General features: G+C 47.0%; 1 protein-coding gene across 6 annotated transcripts in view; it reads right to left on the minus strand.

The window, feature by feature from the left end:
* Positions 1-9,411: 9,411 nt before the first annotated feature.
* Positions 9,412-21,681, minus strand: part of LOC134928285 (sp110 nuclear body protein-like) — a 200,914-nt gene continuing 188,644 nt past the window's right edge. For 3 of the 6 annotated variants that reach the window (XM_063923859.1, XM_063923879.1, XM_063923888.1), the window contains exons 21-23: positions 21,249-21,391; positions 11,651-11,690; positions 9,412-10,052 (exon numbers count right to left, since the gene is read on the minus strand). In XM_063923859.1, the coding sequence (XP_063779929.1) occupies positions 10,033-10,052; positions 11,651-11,690; positions 21,249-21,391 (203 nt within the window). In that variant the 3' untranslated portion in view covers positions 9,412-10,032. The remainder of the gene's footprint in view (positions 10,053-11,650; positions 11,691-21,248; positions 21,392-21,681) is intronic. The other 3 variants (XM_063923869.1, XM_063923841.1, XM_063923851.1) reach the window with 1 other exon arrangement.

Genomic DNA, 21,681 nt, shown 5'->3' on the forward strand with positions numbered 1-21,681 from the left:
GGAGTGAATTTTAGCTTATCAAAATTGCGAACGAAAGATTAGCAATATTGCGAAAAGACTTCTCTGTGCAGTTTCCGAGTAGCTTGAGACTTACTCTGCCAGTGCGATCAGTTCAGTGCTTGTCGTTCCTGGTTTGACGTCACAAACACACCCAGCGTTCGCCCAGACACTCCTCCGTTTCTCCAGCCACTCCCGCGTTTTTCCCAGAAACGGTAGCGTTTTTTTGCACACACCCATAAAACGGCCAGTTTCCGCCCAGAAACACCCACTTCCTGTCAATCACATTCCGATCATCAGAACGAAGAAAAAAACCTCGTAATGCCGTGAGTAAAATACCTAACTGCATAGCAAATTTACTTGGCGCAGTCGCACTGCGGACATTGCGCATGCGCATTAGCGACTAATCGCTCCGTTGCGAGAAAAAAATAATGAGCCAACAACTCGGAATGACCCCCATTGAGCATAGGCTGACATTGAGCACAAGTGTATATACATATACATGGAGCCTAGGCTAATATACATATACAATGAGTATAGGGTGACATTGAGCACAAGTGTATACACATATACATGGAGCCTAGGCTGATATAAATATACAAGCTTATATTACATTGTGAATAGTCTGTGCTCTATAATACAACAGTGTCTACATGAAACACATTGACCCCTTATGTGAGGCTCAAGATTGGGACCTCCAATAAACCTTCCCCCACCGCAGATAGCACTGGCTTGTGCCTCGGCTGTCCTGTGAGCAAGTTACAGTAGCTGGCTTTGTGAAGCCGGGAAATTACACCAACGGCGGCAGCGGTCTCACCGCAGGAAGCTCCGGCTAGTGAACTGGAGAGAAGGAAGGGGGGCGGGCGGTACTAAACGGTGGCCGCGTCCAGGCGCGGTCATCGCTAGCGGAGGCAGCCCAGCATGAACTCCCCCCCCACGCACAGTTAAATCTACAGAGAAAATAAGAATTTACTTACGGGTAATTCTATTTCTCGTAGTCCGTAGTGGATGCTGGGGACTCCGTAAGGACCATGGGGAATAGCGGGCTCCGCAGGAGACTGGGCACTCTAAAGAAAGATTTAGTACTATCTGGTGTGCACTGGCTCCTCCCTCTATGCCCCTCCTCCAGACCTCAGTTAAGGAAACTGTGCCCGGAAGAGCTGACATTACAAGGAAAGGATTTTGAAATCCCGGGTAAGACTCATACCAGCCACACCAATCACACCGTATAACTTGTGATAAACTTACCCAGTTAACAGTATGAATAACCAACAGAGCATCAACCAATGGATGCCAACATAACATAACCCTTTATTAAGCAATAACTATATACAGGTTGAGTATCCCATATCCAAATATTCCGAAATACGGAATATTCCGAAATACGGACTTTTTTGAGTGAGAGTGAGATAGTGAAACCTTTGTTTTTTAATGGCTCAATGTACACAAACTTTGTTTAATACACAAAGGCCCTCATTCCGAGTTGTTCGCTCGTTCTTTTTCATCGCATCGCAGTGAAAATCCGCTTAGTACGCATGCGCAAAGTTCGCACTGCGACTGCGCCAAGTAATTTTACTATGAAGAAAGTATTTTTACTCACGGCTTTTTCTTCGCTCCGGCGATCGTAATGTGATTGACAGGAAATGGGTGTTACTGGGCGGAAACACGGCGTTTCAGGGGCGTGTGGCTGAAAACGCTACCGTTTCCGGAAAAAACGCAGGAGTGGCCGGAGAAACGGTGGGAGTGCCTGGGCGAACGCTGGGTGTGTTTGTGACGTCAACCAGGAACGACAAGCACTGAACTGATCGCACAGGCAGAGTAAGTCTGGAGCTACTCTGAAACTGCTAAGTAGTTAGTAATCGCAATATTGCGAATACATCGGTCGCAATTTTAAGAAGCTAAGATTCACTCCCAGTAGGCGGCGGCTTAGCGTGTGTAACTCTGCTAAATTCGCCTTGCGACCGATCAACTCGGAATGAGGGCCAAAGTTATTAAAAATATTGTATTAAATGACCTTCAGGCTGTGTATATAAGGTGTATATGAAACATGAATGAATTGTGTGAATGTAGATACACTTTGTTCAATGCACAAAGTTACAAAACATATTGGCTAAAATTACCTTCCGGCTGTGTGTATAAGGTGTATATGTAACATAAATGCATTCTGTGCTTAGACTTGGGTCCCATCACCATGATATCTCATTGTGGTATGCAATTATTCCAAAACACGGAAAAATCCGATATCCAAAATACCTCTAGTCCCAAGCATTTTGGATAAGGGATACTCAACCTGTACACGTATTGCAGAAAGTCCGCACTTGGGACGGGCGCCCAGCATCCACTACGGACTACGAGAAATAGAATTACCGGTGAGTAAATTCTTATTTTCTCTAACGTCCTAGTGGATGCTGGGGACTCCGTAAGGACCATGGGGATTATACCAAAGCTCCCAAACGGGTGGGAGAGTGCGGATGACTCTGCAGCACCGAATGGGCAAACACTAAGTCCTCCTCAGCCAGGGTATCAAACTTGTAGAACTTTGCAAATGTGTTTGAACCCGACCAAGTAGCAGCTCGGCAAAGCTGTAATGCCGAGACCCCTCGGGCAGCCGCCCAAGAAGAGCCCACCTTCCTTGTGGAATGGGCTTTTACTGATTTTGGATGCGGCAATCCAGCCACAGAATGAGCCTGCTAAATCGTGTTACAGATCCAGCGAGCAATGGTTTGCTTTGAAGCAGGAGCACCCAGCTTGTTGGATGCATACAGGATAAACAGCGAGTCAGTCTTCCTGACTCCAGCCGTCCTGGCAACATAGATCTTCAAAGCCCTGACTAAATCAAGCAACTTGGAATCCTCCAAGTCACGAGTAGCCGCAGGCACCACAACGGGTTGGTTCAGATGAAAAGATGACACCACCTTTGGCAGAAACTGCGGACGAGTTCGCAATTCTGCCCTGTCCATATGGAAAACCAGATAGGGGCTTTTACATGACAAAGCCGCCAATTCTGACACACGCCTAGCTGAGGCTAGGGCCAACAGCATGACCACTTTCCACGTGAGAGACTTTAGCTCCACCGTCTTAAGTGGCTCAAACCAGTGGGATTTCAGGAAAGCCAAGATCACGTTAAGAGCCCACTGGTGGCACAAAAGGAAGCTGAATATGCAGCACTCCCTTAACAAACGTCTGAACCTCAGGCAGTGAAGCCAGTTCTTTTTGAAAGAAAATGGATAGGGCCGAAATCTGGACCTTTATGGACCCTTATTTTAGGCCCATAGACACACCTGACTGTAGGAAGTGCAGGAATCGACCCAGCTGGAATTCCTCTGTAGGGGCCTTCCTGGCCTCACACCAAGCAACATATTTTCGCCATATACGGTGATAATGTTTTGCTGTCACGTCCTTCCTAGCCTTTATCAGCGTAGGAATAACTGCTTCCGGAATGCCCTTTTCTGCTAGGATCCGGTGTTCAACCGCCATGCCGTCAAACGCAGCCGCGGTAAGTCTTGGAACAGACAGGGCCTTTGTTGTAACAGGTCCTGTCTGAGAGGCAGAGGCCATGGGTCCTCTGTGAGCATTTCTTTCAATTCCGGGTACCAAGTCCTTCTTGGCCAATCCGGAACAATGAGTATTGTTCTCACTCCTCTTTTTCTTACAATTCTCAGCACCTTTGGTATGAGAGGAAGAGGAGGAAACACGTAGACCGACTGGAACACCCACGGGTGTTACTAGTGCGTCCACAGCTATCGCCTGAGGGTCCCTTGACCTGGCGCAATATCTTTTTAGCTTTTTGTTGAGACGGGATGCCATCATGTCCACCTGTGGCAGTTCCCATCGATTTGCAATCTGCGTGAAGACTTCTTGATGAAGTCCCTACTCTCCCGGGTGGAGGTCGTGTCTGCTGAGGAAGTCTGCCTCCAAGTTGTCCACTCCCGGAATGAACACTGCTGACAGTGCTAGTACGTGATTCTCCGCCCACCGAAGAATCCTGGTGGCTTCTGCCATTGCCACCCTGCTTCTTGTGCCGCCCTGGCGGTTTACATGGGCCACTGCCGTGATGTTGTCTGACTGAATCAGCACTGGTTGGTTTCGAAGCAGAGGCTCCGCTTGACTCAGGGCGTTGTATATGGCCCTTAGTTCCAGGATATTGATGTGCAGACAAGTCTCCTGACTTGACCACAACCCTTGGAAGTTTCTTCCTTGAGTGACTGCCCCCCACCCTCGGAGGCTTGCATCCGTGGTCACCAGGACCCAGTCCTGTATGCCGAATCTGCGGCCCTCGAGGAGGTGAGCACCTTGTAGCCACCACAGAAGAGACACCCTGGCCCTGGGGGACAGGGTGATCATCCGATGCATCTGAAGATGCGATCCGGACCACTTGTCCAGCAGATCCCACTGAAAGATCCTCGCATGGAACCTGCCGAAGGGAATGGCTTCGTATGACGCCACCATCTTTCCCAGGACTCGCGTGCAGCGATGCACCGACACCTGTTTTGGCTTTAGGAGGTCTCTGACCAGAGTCACGAGCTCCTGAGCCTTCTCCTCCGGGAGAAACACCTTCTTCTGGTCTGTGTCCAGAATCATGCCCAGGAAGGCCAGACGCGTCGCAGGAATCAGCTGCGACTTTGGAATGTTCAGAATCCAGCCGTGCTGACGCAACACTTCCTGAGAGAGTGCTACGCTGATCAGCAACTGCTCCCTGGACCTCGCCTTTATGAGGAGATCGTCCAAGTATGGGATAATTGTAACCCCTTGCTTCCGAAGGAGCACCATCATTTCCGCCATCACTTTGGTAAAACCTCTCGGTGCCGTGGACAGGCCAAACGGCAACGTCTGGAATTGGTAATGACAGTCCCGTACCACAAACCTGAGGTACTCTTGATGAGGCGGATAAATGGGGCCGTGCAAGTAAGCATCCTTGATGTCCAGAGACACCATAAAATCCCCTTCCTCCAGGCTTGCAATAACCGCTCTGAGCGATTCCATTTTGAACTTGAATTTCTTCAGATAAATGTTCAGGGATTTTAAATTTAAAATGGGTCTGACCGAACCGTCCGGTTTCGGTACCACAAACATAGTGGAATAGTAGCCCCTTCCCCTTTGAAGGGGGGGGACCTCTACCACCACCTGCTGGAGAAAAAGTTTGTGAATTGCATCCAACACTATCTCCCTTTCCATGGGGGAAGTTGGTAAGGCCGATTTTAGGTAACGGTGAGGGGGCATCACCTCGAATTCCAGCCTGTATCCCTGAGACACAATTTGTATAGCCCAAGGATCCACCTGTGAGCGAACCCACTAGTGGCTGAAAAGTCGGAGACGCGCCCCCACGGCTCCTGGCTCCGCCTGTGGAGCCCCAGTGTCATGCGGTGGATTTAGTGGAAGCCGGGGAAGACTTTTGTTCCTGGGAACTAACTGCATGGTGCAGCTTTTTTCCTCTACCCCTGCCTCTGGCAAGAAAGGACGCACCTCTGACCTTCTTGCTCCTCTGAGAACGAAAGGACTGCATTTGGTAATACGGTGCTTTCTTAGGTTGTGGAGTGACATAAGGCAAGAAATTTGACTTCCCAGCCGTAGCTGTGGAAACTAGGTCCGAGAGACCGTCCCCAAACAATTCCTCACCCTTATAAGGTAAAACCTCCATGTGTTTTTTAGAGTCGGTATTGTATAAACCGACTTCAGGATAGCTTCCTGCTTTCTATCCGCAGGATCCTTTAGGGCGGCCGTATCCGGAGACGGCAGGGCCACCTTCTTGGACAAGCGTGTCAACGCCTTGTCTACCCTAGGGGAGGATTCCCAGCGTAACCTGTACGTTGGCGGGAAAGGATACGCCATAAGTAATCTCTTGGAAACTATCACCTTCCTGTCAGGGGAATCCCACGCTTTTTTACATAATTCATTTAATTCATGTGAAGGGGGAAAAGTCACTTCATGCTTTTTCTCCCCATACATATAAATCCTCTTGTCAGGGACAGGATTTTCCTCAGAAATGTGTAATACATCCTTCATTGCTACAATCATGTAGCGGATGGCTTTAGTCATTTTAGGCTGCAACTTTGCCTCATCGTCATCGACACTGGAGTCAGATACCGTGTCGACATCTGTGTCAACTATCTGGGATAGTGTGCGCTTTTGAGACCCTGACGGCCTCTGCGCTGTAGGATCAGGCATGGGTTGAGACCCTGACTGTCCCCCGGTTACAGTTTTATCCAATCTGTTATGCAAGGAGTTTACATTATCATTTAACACCTTCCACATATCCATCCAATCAGGTGTCGGCACCGTCGGCGGCGACACCACACTCAGCTGCACTTGTTCTGCCTCCACGTATCCTTCCTCACCAAACATGTCGACACAGGTTTCGTACCGACACACCGCACACACACAGGGAATGCTCTGACTGAGGACAGGACCCCACAAAGGCTTTTGGGGAGACAGAGAGAGAGTATGCCAGCACACACCCCAGCGCTATATAACCCAGGGATTACACTGTACCTTAGTGTTTACCCTGTAGCTGCTGTTAATATATATATACTGCGCCTAAATTTATGTGCCCCCCTCTCTTTTTTACCCTTTAATGCACCTGTATACTGCAGGGGAGAGCCTGGGGAGCGTCCTTCCAGCGGAGCTGTGAAGAGAAAATGGCGCTGGTGTGCTGAGGAAGAAGGCCCCGCCCCCTCAGCGGCGGGCTTCTGTCCCGCTTTAATGTGTAAAAAATGGCGGGGGCTCGGGCATATATACAGTCCCAGACTGTATATATGCCTCTTTTTGCCAAAAAGGTACTTAATTGCTGCCCAGGGCGCCCCCCTCTGCGCCCTGCACCCTACAGTGACCGGAGTGTGCGGTGTGCTGTGGGAGCAATGGCGCACAGCTGCAGTGCTGTGCGCTACCTTAAGTGAAGACAGGAGTCTTCAGCCGCCGATTTCGATGTCTTCTTGCTTCTGCTGCTTCTGTTCTTCTGGCTCTGCGAGGGGGAAGGCGGCGCGGCTCCGGGAACGGACGATCAAGGTTAGGTACCTGTGTTCGATCCCTCTGGAGCTAATGGTGTCCAGTAGCCTAAGAAGCGCTACCTAGCTGCCGTGAGTAGGTTTGCTTCCCTCCCCTCAGTCCCTCGTAGCAGAGAGTCTGTTGCCAGCAGAAGCTCTCTGAAAATAAAAAACCTAACAAAATACTTTCTTTTCTAGCAAGCTCAGGAGAGCCCACTAGGAGCACCCAGCTCGGCCGGGCACAGATTCTAACTGAGGTCTGGAGGAGGGGCATAGAGGGAGGAGCCAGTGCACACCAGGTAGTACTAAATCTTTCTTTAGAGTGCCCAGTCTCCTGCGGAGCCCGCTATTCCCCATGGTCCTTACGGAGTCCCCAGCATCCACTAGGACGTTAGAGAAAGCGGCAGGAGCTGTCCGCCGTGTTAATACAGCTCATCTATAGTTTTACAGAGCTTTGGGGACAGACTGCCGGCACATATGTTTATGAAACGAAAATTGGTGCACATGGAGCGGCGGCAGCATGAGCTGGCCGCCACTCATTACCTTATGCACCGCACTGCCGGGGTCTGGAGGCACCCACAAAGCTTCTCTCCAAGCTCTGTCCTACTTCCTGTAGCCAAGGCTAAATCAGCAAACGCTGATTTAGGTCTATGGTGGGTCTATGGTGGGACTCCTCAAGCCTTTCCTGCATTACAGCAGCACACAGTCCCGGACCCACGCTTCTTAGAAAGCTGGGAAGGGACTGTGTAAGTAAAAAGTAAAAGTTTCAGATAAAATTAAAAGAAAAGTCTTGGAGACTTCTATAATGAGCCCTTTCCTGTGAAGGCACAAAACACACTGAAGTCTCTGGGGAGTATGGAGGGGGAGGAGCGTTACACATTTAAATGTGCCTGTCCCTGCTAACGCCCCGTCCATATCCCAAGAGTACTCCGTGACCCGTAGTGTATGAAAAAGAAATGTTGCTATGCAAAAAAATAATCTAAATGCCTAATTCAGACCTGATTGCTGCTGTTCGAAATCGCATAGCAGCCGATTATAGAACGACAAAAATTAAGCGAAAAAATCCTGCGTCTTTATTGATCGCTAGGTGAACGCAGGCCGATTGGCAGGAAGCGGACGTTTGTGGGTGGTAACGGGCCATTTTCTGGGAGTGTCAGGAAAAACAGGCACATTCCCAAGCATTTTCAGGGAGGGTGTGTGACGTCAGCTCCGGCCCTGAGCAGCCTGTTTCTGTCACATTGTAGGAGTCCTGGGCTACACACAGACTGGAAAAATCATTCAATGGTGAGTGAGTTGCGAACAGATTCGCAGATGACCGGTGTGTTCAAAGCATTTCGCATGGCGTATGCAGACTAGCACGTGCAGATTTTCACTCTGTCTGGGTGGCAAGTATCTGATCGCAAACCTCTGCAAATTCGCAGAGGAGCAATCAGGTCTGAATTAGGCCCTCATTTTCCCTCCTGCTTTACAAACCTATGCACGCCGCTGGTCCTTACTCGGCCAGGATGGCAATCCCTCCTCCCCCTATTGGCTAGTGCAGAATGCTGTTTCTCTGCAAACCCATGTGCATTGGTAGAAATATAGGAGCAATGTGACCCATGAGTATTTTATATTGTGTTGTCCCGCACTCTGTAAATGAGTCCCAATATGTGCAGGTAACATAACGACAGGGAGGTTTTAGATTTATCCAATTTACGTAACTTGCAACCCAAGAGTAACTGTGAAAAAATACCTAAATGACACTGAGATTGGAGGGACTTTTGGGGGGGGGGGGATAATAAGTGCCAAATCATACACACACCATTCATTTTAAAAGGCACATTGCAGGTCATTACATTCTGGATGGCATGTGTCTTCCCTTCTTTATGTCTGTATGTCTGTGCTGGGGTCAGATATTTCTCATATCTGGTATATTTAAACTGGTCAACTATATTGGCATTGTTAATTTCCATGTATGTATAATGCTACATCAACATGTTGTAAAATGTAGAGGAAATACTGTCATTAACAATGGATGTCATTATTAAACTGTTAAAATATGGTATCACCCATTTTAATGTAGACAACCAATAAGAATAAATCAGAGGTAATAAATACAACAGAAATGTGCCACTGCCATCATGCAAGCTACTGCCTTCACCATACGGGAGCCCCGCATTCTAACCATGGTGATGGGCAGGCGCCTAGGGTACCCCATGCCCTTTGCACAAGATTTGGAATAGGCAGTAAGAAGCTGACTGGTTTGTATTGGGCAAATACTCCACTTTAGCACTCTCCAATGCTTGACACATCTCCCCGTATGACTTCTTTTGGTCCAACAGCCAGCCAGTCCAACTGTTCAACGCACAGCATGTGACCAATCTGGCAGTCAATTTACATAGCTTGCAGTGCAATAGCAGGGCGAAAAGTCATTCAGCAGATTCAACGGTTTTATTTATATTTGTATAACAAATGTATTTAGTATTAAAGTAAAAACAAATCTTAAAATGAAGCATGAAGATGAAATTCACTATTCAGACTTGCCCTCACGCTTAAAAAAGGAATGCAAACATAGGACAAAAAGCTAAAATAGCAAAGCATGGTTGCAGCTGTAAAATCAATGAACTTGTATATGTGAATCAACCACTACTATTTCCAGTATGGTGGGAGACTGTAAACATGTGTCCTGCTTTTTCTTTTCCAAGTGGTGTAGTAGGGGAATCTCGCCCCCTTAGGCAGCATCTAAAGCAAAGGAACGCCACATAAATTTGCTGGATAGGATTAAGAGGGCATTAGCTTGTACTTTACTAATCTGCAGTGTCCCTCAAATATTTTAAATCAAAAGCTTTGCTGAACTATCCATTTGCATATGACCTGATGAAAGACTTGTCAGTTTATTAAAACGTTTATAATTTAGTTCACAATGGAGAATTCGTATAACACCTATTTCACGCCAAATGTCTCTGCTGCCACAAGGTCATTTACAGTTCCCTGTTGCTCTGATCATGGTAAACATTATCCTGAGTTGTTGGTGCCATAGTTCGTGTGATCATATTTCACTTCAATTACTATCCAATCATAAAGTTTTCCTTGAATCTAAAGAGAAAAGAAGATACAAAAAATATATGGGCTAGAGATAATGCCAATGAAATGATACTGCATGTCACTTCCAAAGATTTAATAATAAAGCAATGCATGGATTATAATGATTTGCAGGAGTAACTTTTAGGTCATGTACCCGACAGCTATATCATATTTACAAGTTCTTGGGGAACATTATTCGCAATGGGGTGATCAATAGACCATCAGGACAGGGGGGAAATTGGACAGGAGACTGTAGCAGGACATCACTAAAATGGCTTTAAAAGGGGAGGTAAAAGTCACGAACATGGCAAATACAGTTTAACGCCAAAAAAATGCAAATTCATGCACTTGGGTCTCAAAAACCCATAGGCTAAATATAGTATTAACAGTACTATAATGGAACCTACTGAGGAGGAAAGGGATCTAGGAGTCACTACTACAGATGACTTAAAGGCAAGTAAGCAATGTAACCAAGCAATGAGGTAGGCTAGTCAGATGCTTGGTTGCATAGGGAAAGCAATCAGCAGAAGAAAGAATAATGCCACTGTATAGGTCATTGGTGCAGCCTAATCTAGAATACGGTGTTTAGTTCTGAAGGCTATATCTCCAGAAGGATATAAATACATTAGAGATGGTACAAAGAAGAGCAACTAAAATGGTTCACGGCCTGCATCACAAAACATACCAGGAAAGACTGAAAAGGTCTTAATATGTTTTATTTGGAGAAGAGAAGATAAAGGGGGAACATGATAGAAACGTTTAAATATATCAAGGGTTTTACTAAGGAACAGTAGGGAGACATTCTTCCGAAGAAAATAAGAATTAGGACACATGCACTGAAACGGGAAGGTGGTAGGTTCAAAGGAACCTTGAGGAAAAATTATTTCATAGTAAGGGTAGTGGATAGGTGGAATAGTCTCCCATCAGAGGTGGTAGAGGCTAAAACAGTATAACTATTTAAACATGCTTGGGATAGACATAAGAAAATCCTTACAAAGAATTTAGGCTCAAATGTGGTTGAGCTTACCTAAAGGTAGAAAGGGGCAGACTAGATAGGCTAAGTGGTTCTTATCTGCCATTAGTGACAGCTTGTCAATTGGGGTCAGCTTGCAAGGCAATGATGATGATTGTGCTAGTAACTTACATAAGTTAGAATAGACAATAGCTTTGGTATTCCAATAGAAAGGTCACGAACATTGTTTGTCCCATACAGAATTAGCCAGGGCATTACGATCGATGCTATGGAGAACAGAGAATCGACGGATTCTAAAAAAACAATTACTGACCGCATTTATTACTAACACGTGATTATGCCATATGTGTAGTTCTTCAAGTGGGCGATGTATCAAACCTTCTAAGGTTGGCCATAGTAACCAAGCAGATTCTAGTTCACATTTATCCAGTACACTGTAAATAGTTAGAATGTGATAGGTTGCTATGGGTAACTCCCCATATGTCCTCTCTAGAAGGTTTGCTACATCTCCCCCTGAAAGCAATAGTAGAGTATTATTGTTTGTTAGCAAGGAATTCCCAACCCTATACAAACTCAGAATCCTTGCTGTAACACCACTGTATGTATTATTCTTCTGTCGGAGTTGGGCCTGACGTACCTCTTAGGTAAGATGGCTTGGGAGATTTCAGGACTGCAGACTGTAGAACAAAACAAGATAATTACATTTATAATTCTGCATTTGTTACATAAAATAACAGAAGACTTTTGTCTCGCACACATTGGAGGTAGCTTTCATGTAAACTGTACCAATATACAACCAATTTCCAATGAACCAATGACTTTGGGCTGAGTGAGTACTATGCCACTTAACGTAGAGTAATCTGCGTGAATTTGCGTTCCTGCTACAGCAGTGGTCAGATATTTGCGCTAATTTAGATTTATGTTGGCGTGTACAGGGGTTGTTCACATAACAGCAAACAGATGCAGATCAGGAAAAAGTAGATTTATGGTAAGAACTTACCGTTGTTAAATCTCTTTCTGCGAGGTACACTGGGTTCCACAGGGATAACATCGGGAGGTGTAGAGTAGGATCTTGATCCGAGGCACCACAGGCTAAAAGCTTTGACTATTCCCAAGATGCTCAGCCCCGCCTCCTCTATAACTCCACCTCCGTGCACAGGAGCTTAGTTTTGTTATCCAGTCCAATGCAGTAGCAGGTAAAAGAGACGACAACCTTTAGTAGCCATGTACACCACATTCTCACGACAGGAGAAGGTATCAGCGGCTAATGCCATACAAACCCAAAGAAGCTAAATGCGTCAGGGTCGGCGCCCTGTGGAACCCAGCGTACTTTGCAGAAAGAGATTTAACAACGGTAAGTTCTTTCCAGAAATCTCCCTTTCTGCAGCGGGGTACACTGGGTTCCACAGGGATAACATCGGGGATGTCCTAAAGCAGATCCTCATAGGAGGGGACGCACTGTAGCAGGCACAAGAACCTGGCGTCCAAAGGAAGCATCCTGGGAGGCGGAAGTATCGAAGGCATAGAACCTTATGAACGTGTTCACTGAGGACCACGTAGCCGCCTTGCACAATTGTTCAAGGGTCGCACCACGGCGGGCCACCCAAGAAGGTCCAACCGACCAAGTAGAATGGGCTTTGATGGTAGCAGGAACTGGAATACCAGCCTGTACATAAGCTTGTGCAATCACCATTCTAATCCACCTGGCCAGGGTTTGCTTATTCGCAGGCCAGCCACGTTTGTGACAGGCCAGCCACGTTTGTGAAAACCAAAAAGTACAAAGAGAATCAGACTTCCTAATGGAGGCTGTACTCTTCACATAGATACGGCAAGCCCGTACCACATCCAAAGATCGTTCTTTGGAGGATAAATCAGGAGAGATAAAGGCCGGAACCACAATCTCTTGATTAAGGTGGAAAGAAGACACCACCTTAGGTAGATAACCAGGGTGTGTCCGAAGAACCGCCCGGTCACGGTGAAAAATCAGAAAAGGTGACCGACAGGATAAGGAACCAGAATCTGAAACCCATCTAGCAGAGGCAATAGCCAGTAGGAAAAAACCTTAAGAGTAAGCCACTTAAGGTCCACAGACTCAAGAGGTTCAAACGGAGACTCTTGCAAGGCCTACAGAACCACCAACAAATTCCAAGGAGCCACAGGCGGGACATAGGGAGGTTGAATCCATAACACACCCTGAGTAAATGTATGAACATCAGGCAGAGTCGCAATTTTTCTCTGAAACCATACTGGCAAGGCAGAAATATGAACCTTGATGGAGGCCAGACGAAGGCCTAAGTCCAGGCCCCGTTGCAGGAAGGCCAAAAGTTTAGCTGTACTAAACTTGTAAGCATCATGATGGTTAGATGCGCACCAAGCAAAGTAAGAATTCCAGATCCTATGATAAATCCAAGCCGTAGCCGGCTTACGGGCCTTCAACATGGTTTGAATGACCGCCTCAGAACTGAAGCTTCAAGAGCCACGCCGTCAAAGCCAGCCGGCCCAAATCCTGGTATACACAATGGCCCTGAACGAGGAGGTCTGGGCGTTGCGGAAGTAGAAGAGGACGCTCAATCGAGAGACCCTGCAGGTCTAAGAACCAATGCCGTCTGGGCCACGCTGAAGTGATCAGAAGTAGGATTCCTCCTTCTTGCTTGAACTTCCTTATCACCCTGGGCAGAAGTGACACCGGAGGGAACACGTACGCCAGCGGGAAGTTCCATGGACTTGCCAGTGCATCCACGAGCGCTGCTTGAGGATCCCTTGTCCATGCTCCGAAGACCGGAACCTTGTGATTGTGTCGAGATGCCATCAGGTCTACATCTGGTAGGCCCCACTTGTCTACTAGGAGTTGAAATACTTCTGGATGGAGGCTCCACTCTCCGGCGTGTATGTCCTGATGACTGAGGAAGTCTGCTTCCCAGTTGACGACCCCCGGAATGAACACTGCTGATATGGCCGGCAGATGGCGTTCCGCCAACTGAAGAATCCTGGACACTTCCATCATTGCCATGCGGCTTCGAATGCCGCTTTGATGATTTATGTACGCCATCGTGGTGGCGTTGTCCGACTGTACTTGAACAGTCCTGTTCTGTATGAGATGCTGGGCCAGGATTAGAGCATTGAACACCACCCGCAACTCCAGAATGTTTATCGGGAGAAGAGACTCCTCCCTGGTCCACCGACCCTGAAGAAAGTGTTGCTCCAACACCGCTCCCCAACCCCGCAGACTGGCATCCGTTGTCAGAAGGACCCAGTTGGAGATCCAGAAGGGACGACCCCTGCTCAATCGATGGTCCTGTAGCCACCAGCTCAGTGACAAACGAACCTCCGGAGACAAGAAGATCATGTGAGACCTGATCCGGTGAGATAGGCTGTCCCACTTGGCAAGAATCAGCTTCTGCAGAGGGCGGGAATGAAATTGAGCGTACTCTACCATGTCGAAAGCCGACACTATGAGGCCTAGTACTTGCATCGCCGAGTGTATCGACACTCGCGGGCGAGAGAGGAAGCATTGAATTCTGTCCTGAAGGTTCAGGACCTGCTCCTGAGACAAGAACAACCGCTGGTTGAGAGTGTCCAACAATGCCCCCAGATGCACCATGCTTTGAGCAGGGACCAGGGAAGATTTCTTCCAGTTGATGAGCCACCCGTGGGCTTTCAGAAACTGGACCGTCAGATCCAGATGACGGGGGAGAATTTCTGGGGAATTCGCCAGGATCAGCAAGTCGTCCTGACACCCTGACGGCGGAGTAGGGCCGTTATTACCGCCATGACCTTGTGAATACTCGCGGAGCTGTGGTCAATCCAAAGGGTAAGGCCCGAAATTGATAATGGAGGTTGCCAATAGCAAACCGCAGGTATTGCTGATGCGACATGGCAATAGGAATATGGAGGTAAAAATCCTGTATGTCCAGAGAGAACATATAATTCCTGGGCTCCAAAGCCAGAACAATAGAGCAAAGAGTTTCCATACAAAACCTGGAGACCCTCACAAATTTGTTTAAGGACTTGAGGTTGAGAATGGGCCGGGAGGAACCATTCAGTTTCGGGACTAGGAACAGCGGTGAATAGTACCCCTTGCCTCTCTAAGCCAGAGGCACCGGCACTACCACTCCTGTGTCCAGGAGGGTCTGTACCACCAAATGAAGAGTTTTTGCCTTCACCTGATCCGAAGGGATGTTTGTCAGGCAAAATTGATGAGGGGGACGATTCTTGAAGGATATGGCGTATCCATGAGTGACGACTTCCCTTACCCAGGTGTCGGAAGTGGTCTTCAACCATACCTGGGTAAACCTTCAAAGTCGGCCTCCCACCCTGGGATCCCCCAGGGGAAAGCCCGCCCTCATGCAGGAGGCTTCTCTGATTTGGAAGCAGGCTGACGGGCAGCCCAGGCACGTTTAGGTTTGGGCTTAGTGGTTTTGGAAGTGCAAGCCTGTATCGGGTACGCCTGACTCTTTGCTTTACCTGGAGGTTGAAAGGAACGAAAAGAAGCACTCTTAACCTTCGGGACCGGAGGAGCAGTACTAGGTAGACATGCCGTCTTAGCTGAAGCTAAGTCAGCAACAATCTTGTTGAGATCCTCACCAAAAAGGATGTTCCCCTTAAAAGGGAGCACCTCCAGGGTTTTCTTAGAGTCCAGATCCACAGACCAGGACCATAACCAGAGAATCCGGCGAGCCAGAATGGACGTAGTAGAGGCCTTGGCCCCCAGAACACCGGCATCAGAAGCCGCCTCCCTAATGTAATGAGAAGCTGTGACAATATATGAAAGACAATGTCTAGCATTATCAGAAAAGTTGGACAGCAGCGCTGCTTCCACCTCCTGAGCCCATGCTTCAATAGCTTCTGCAGCCCAAGTAACCGCAATAGTGGGCCGATGCACAGCTCCCGCAAAGGTATAAATAGCCGTTAAGCAACCCTCCACACGCTTATCCGTCGGTTCCTTCAGAGAGGTGACGGTAGTTACAGGCAGAGCAGAGGACACCACCAGCCGAGCTACTTGCGAATCCACTGGCGGTGGCATTTCTCAATTTTTACTTAACTCCGCAGCGAGGGGATAGCGAGCCAGCATCTTCTTGTGAGGTGTGAATTTCTTCCTGGGTTTTCCCAGGATTCGTGACGTATGTCAACTAAGTGGTCAGAATGAGGTAAAACTAATTTAGTAACCTTCTGAAGTTTGAATCTTTCAGGTTTCTTAGAGGTAACAACAGGTTCTGGGTCATCATCAATTTGAAGAATCAGCCTGATAGCCTCTAATAGGTCAGGAACATCCACCTGTGAAACAGATTCCCAATTAGAAGCATCTGGATCAGTGTCTGAAGGGTCAGTATACACGCCATCCTCATCAGACGAAGTGTCTGAAACATGGGTGGATTGTGAGGAAGTAATGGCCCGCTTAGAGGGTCCCTTTGTCTTAGGCGGGCGAGGGTTAGGTTTCTGTTTGGTCAATGAGTGATTCAATTGCTGTAACTGAGTGGACAGGAGATCTGCCCATGGCGGATTAACCGCAGGGACAATATGTGGCTGTACCGGTACGTGAGGTCCCATAGGGTGCGTAAGTCTAGTTACCAGCGTATTTAGTAAAGTAGAGAAAGTAGCCCAAGGCGGGTCGTTATGTACCCCCGTTACTACAGACCTACTGGGGGGCAGGGAACCCCCAGAACCTGAACCCTCCGCTGCTATGTTTTCCTCTAATGTGTCTTTGACATCACCACCGCGTATTGCGGGATCAGCCACAGAACCGTCGCCCCTTGAAGCTGACATAATATGAAAGCGTAAACCACGGGCAACACAGTACAATATCAGCAGTATAATACCTGACCAACAGTGTGATAGCACAAACAGGGGATTCAAGAGGTATGCAGTGACTGAAAATAACAGAGAAAAATACACAAATAGTATATCCTGTGAAATACCTTTATCAAATAATAACCCTGACGCACTGAGCCCCCCTCAGTGTACAAAATATAGGGATAGCAATCTGAGTGAGATACACGAAGTACAAATCACGCAGCAGCTGTATTTGCACACACACACAGTCACATGTACAATGCGAAACTGCACTGGACTAGCAATACTAAGTAATACTAAGTAAAGCTATAGAGACTTATAGATACAGGTTGAGTATCCCATATCCAAATATTCCGAAATACGGAATATTCCGAAATACGGACTTTTTTGAGTGAAGGTGAGATAGTGAAACCTTTGTTTTTTGATGGCTCAATGTACACAAACTTTGTTTAATACACAAAGTTATTAAATATATTGTATTAAATGACCTTCAGCCTGTGTGTATAAGGTGTATATGAAACATAAATGAATTGTGTGACTGTAGATAAACTTTGTTCAAAGCACAAAGTTACAAAAAATACTGGCTATAATGACCTTCAGGTTGTGTGTATAAGGTGTACATGAAACAAATGCATTCTGTGCTTAGATTTAGGTCCCATCACCGAGATATCTCATTATGGTATGCAATTATTCAAAAAAAAAACGGAAAAATCCGATATCCAAAATACCTCTGGTCCCAAGCATTTTGGATAAGGGATACTCAACATGTATATCAATGCACAGTAAAGACTGGATGTATATCACAGGGTACTTGTACTACATAACCCTGAAGTAATGCACTGTTTCTTAACTAACACTGTCAAAAGACATGTAGAATACTTAAGTGTCCTGTAAAATGCACAGCGCTGAATAAGGCAGGCGGCTTTACAGAGGAGACAGTGCCAAGCAGTCCCAGAATCAGTTCAGCATATGTAATGGCGCCCAAACGCTGACAGGGAGTGAGGGAGACAGAGAGATGCAGCTCCAGGGTGGGAACATTTACTCTAAATGGCGCTCTGGGGCTGGGGGAGGGGCTACAGGTCAGAGCCTTATCCCCTTGCTGGACTTCACCACCGGGTACTGTGGGCCATAATAAAACGGTTTATGCAGAAAACCGACCTGTGCCCTTGCCCGGGTGGTCTAGTGGGGTCCCTGTACCAACACAGTGTCCACGCCAGAGCGCGCGGCCAGCATCCTAATGGCCGTGCCGGATCGCGATTTACAGCAGGTCCCGACTGGGGTACCCTCTTAACTCCTCTCTAGATGCGGCACGCGATCCCGGAGAGCTGCGGTGTGTGTGCCTGACCTGAAGAACTAGAGCCCTCCGCTGTAAGTATCTGGCAACCAGGGGAGAGGGAGTATACAGGGCCGCCGGGGAAGGTGATGGAGCTGCAGGAGATGTCAGAATGACATCTAGCACTCAGAGTGCCTCTGCTGCAGCCCTTGAAGTCTTCTATCTTCTTTTAAAAAGCTCTTTTCAGGGCTGCTAGAGCCTGTTAGTGTCCTGCACTGCAGGCACCAACTTACAAACTGAGCTCCTGTGCACGGAGGCGGGGTTATAGGGGAGGCAGCGCCGAGCATCTTGGGAACAGTCAAAGCTTTTAGCCTGTTGGTGCCTCGGATCAAGATCCTACTCTACACCCCCCGATGTTATCCCTGTGGAACCCAGTGTACCCCGCTGCAGAAATAGAGCAAATGCATCTTAGCATACAGCCTTCTATTATCCACGCCCCTTGGGGAACGTTGGCAAACTTGTATGCCGCAGCACATAACTTAATTGCACTCTGCCAGGGCTATGGCAGTGTGTTGGAGCACAAGGTGGGACATTTTTATTTAAGGTATGTTTTATTGTATGTTTGTTGAGCTGAAGAAAGCGTAATAAACTCTGAAACGTTGACTATACAGCTTGTCCTGCTTATTACTTCAATTGGTTCCCGAGTGGGTGAAATTATTAAATACAAGAGGGGGAGGCTTTGTGTTCAGAATGGTATACAATGGGTTACTCAGTTCTTAGCCAATAGATTGCTGTTCTAGTCAGGACCCGGGAAGGAGGGTGAAATGTGCTTGATAAAGGGCAGGGCTGATATCTTTGGCTATGATGTAAGCCTAGTAAACACACTGGCATTTTTCACCAAACATTGGGAGAGCCGTGCATATATTTATTATTCTAGATATTATATGCCTAGGTCCTTGATAAAAATTAGGTCAACATGTTTATGTGATAAACTCATGATGGGGCTGCAGAACATGCATGTCACATCCAACATGCACGGCACACACTCCAGCTCCCACTGCGCACACTATGCACATTAGGTGTCGCGTGCAAGCACTCGCCACACTGACGGGACAGAAGAGGACCTGGGGCGGAGAAGTACAATAGGACAGGAGAGGGTGGAACAACTGAGGAGACCCGGGTACAATTACCAGCATATACACACATACTGTGTGTGTGTGTGTGTGTATATATATATATATATATATATATATATATATATATTTGCCTTAACAGCAGTGTAGGCCCCTGGGCAGAGCAATGCACTGGGGCCCCTACCCATCCTGCTGCAGGAGGGTGGGGGGTGCTACCAGCAGCAGCTTTGATGTCCCCCGGTTGGTAGGGGGAGTTCTATACTCCGGTCAGCATGTAGCACCTGGAGCAGTCATTTCTGACAATTACTCCTTTACTGCACAGATGGTGGGAGATGGGGCAGGAGGGAGAACACTAAACTGTAGAAGGGGGCATTGGGCTGAATTAAGGAGCCCTGGTACATGACTTCCAGGATGGTAGGGGGTGTTTAATATGCAGGGGAGGGGTGGATAGTGGAGTGGGCTTAATAGTCATAATTTGTCCGATGCAAGGGCAGCTTGCTTGACTGTAGATATCTCCAGTTTCTGGAAATAGATGTCTATGCTTTCAATGGGACAAAAAAAGTAGAGAGTCCCACCTTTCAGGAGATACTGGGGACTTGAGGATCAGAGTTCAGGAACCTGAGCAATCCACCGACGAAAATATAAAACTGCATACCAGGCATGAGGAGCTGGAGCAAGGACCAGCTGCTGGAAGGGTGATATCTCTGGTTCTGGGCATAGTAGAGACAAGCTGCCAGTGTCAACCGAAAGGGATGAGTCCCAGCTTTTGGAGTATGCCCTCAGAAAAACTCTAAAGGCCCATACACACTTGATGATAAAATGAGCGACGTCGTTAATTTCAGCCCTCATCAACGACGTCGCTCATTATATCGTCAAGTGTGTATGCATCCGACGACCACCGATGCGCGGCCCCGCGGGACGTTAACGACCCTCGCTTATCTGTGGAGCATGTATGCTCAATTTCCACTATGGTCGTTATCGACCAGAGACGTCGTTGAATGTGTATGGTGTGAACGACGAAAGACCAATGACCAAGCCACTGTTCACCAGCCCTGTTCCCAGCTCATTATTTTAATAAACTGTTCAGCTTGGATGCTTCAACGATTAATGGTCTTTGGTCGTTGGTAGTGTGTATGCTCATGTCGTTTGGGAAGTTCAAGGGAAGTCGTTAACGACGGTTGTTAACAACGTGTGCATCGTCAAGTGTGTATGGGCCTTAAGTCAGACAAAACCAGAGATATCTGGCTGGAAAGGGCAATTAACAGGCTTGGATGGGGATATCCTAATAAAGGGGTCACGTCCCCCGAAACATTGATACAAATAAACACTATGTTTTTTCACTAAATAAGAAGCTTGGAGTGCCGCCTGTTAACCTTCTTTATTCTACTGGCTGAACCACCAGAGGAGGGCACCCAAGTAAGAAACAAGAACTACAGGATTTGCAGACATACTGTAGCAAAAGGAGTGCCGGAGTATGTGTATTAAGATACAGATAAGATAGATAGATAGATAGATAGATAGATAGATAGATAGATAGATAGATAGATAGATAGATAGATAGATAGATAGATAGATAATTTTTTTCATTTTACTCATTCACAATATGACACAATTTGAATTGGCAGAAAAATATAAATGTAATTTCAACCAATGAGATTCTAGCTATCATTTCTCTAGTACATAGGTTCTCAAACTCACTCCCCAGAACCCCAACCAGTTCATATTTTCCAGAATCACCAGAAAAATAATCAACTTCCCTTGTGTATATTTTAAAATGTGTCACTGAATAATTACTCCACCTGCGCGCCTGACGGGTAACCTGGAAAACATGAGCTGTTTGGAGTCCTCGGGGCAAAGTTTGAGAACCACTGATCTAGTACATTCTATAAAATGATAGTTAAAATCTCATAGGTTGCTATGTGCAACACCTCCATTGCTTAGAATGGATGATAAATCTCCCACTGAAATGTTAACCTAGTACATACTTCTCTGAACAGGTGAGGATTAGATGTCTATTTCCAAATTAATAAATGTCATACCCTAATTAGGGTTTCCAGTGGGATTCTCTCACAGGAAATGGTTTTCTTCCAGTTCTTGCTTGCTTCTTTTCCTCCGTATTTTTCAAACTTTGTCACAGTAAACCAGTTGCCTTCAGATCTGATACACTTGTCATACCTGGAATCTAGATGATGAGATAGTGGAGTGCATTTATAAATGGGTGTCACAAAGGACAGCAGGGAACAGGTGAATCAAGTCTCCTAAAGAGTAGAGAAGGCAACAAGTAGAGACGTTGTATCCAATCAGCTTCTAGCTAGCAAGTATATTCTTTAAAATGACAGGTAAAAGCTGATTGGCCACTCTTTAGATGGCTTGATAAATCTCCCCCTAGGGCCTTAACGCGGGGTGTGTTACCAGTGCCGACACTCAAGGCACAAGGCCAAGGGAAGCGGCATGGTCGCTGCTCTGATGGCA

Source organism: Pseudophryne corroboree, chromosome 1, assembly GCF_028390025.1.
Source record: "Pseudophryne corroboree isolate aPseCor3 chromosome 1, aPseCor3.hap2, whole genome shotgun sequence".
NCBI classification, from domain to species: domain Eukaryota; kingdom Metazoa; phylum Chordata; class Amphibia; order Anura; family Myobatrachidae; genus Pseudophryne; species Pseudophryne corroboree.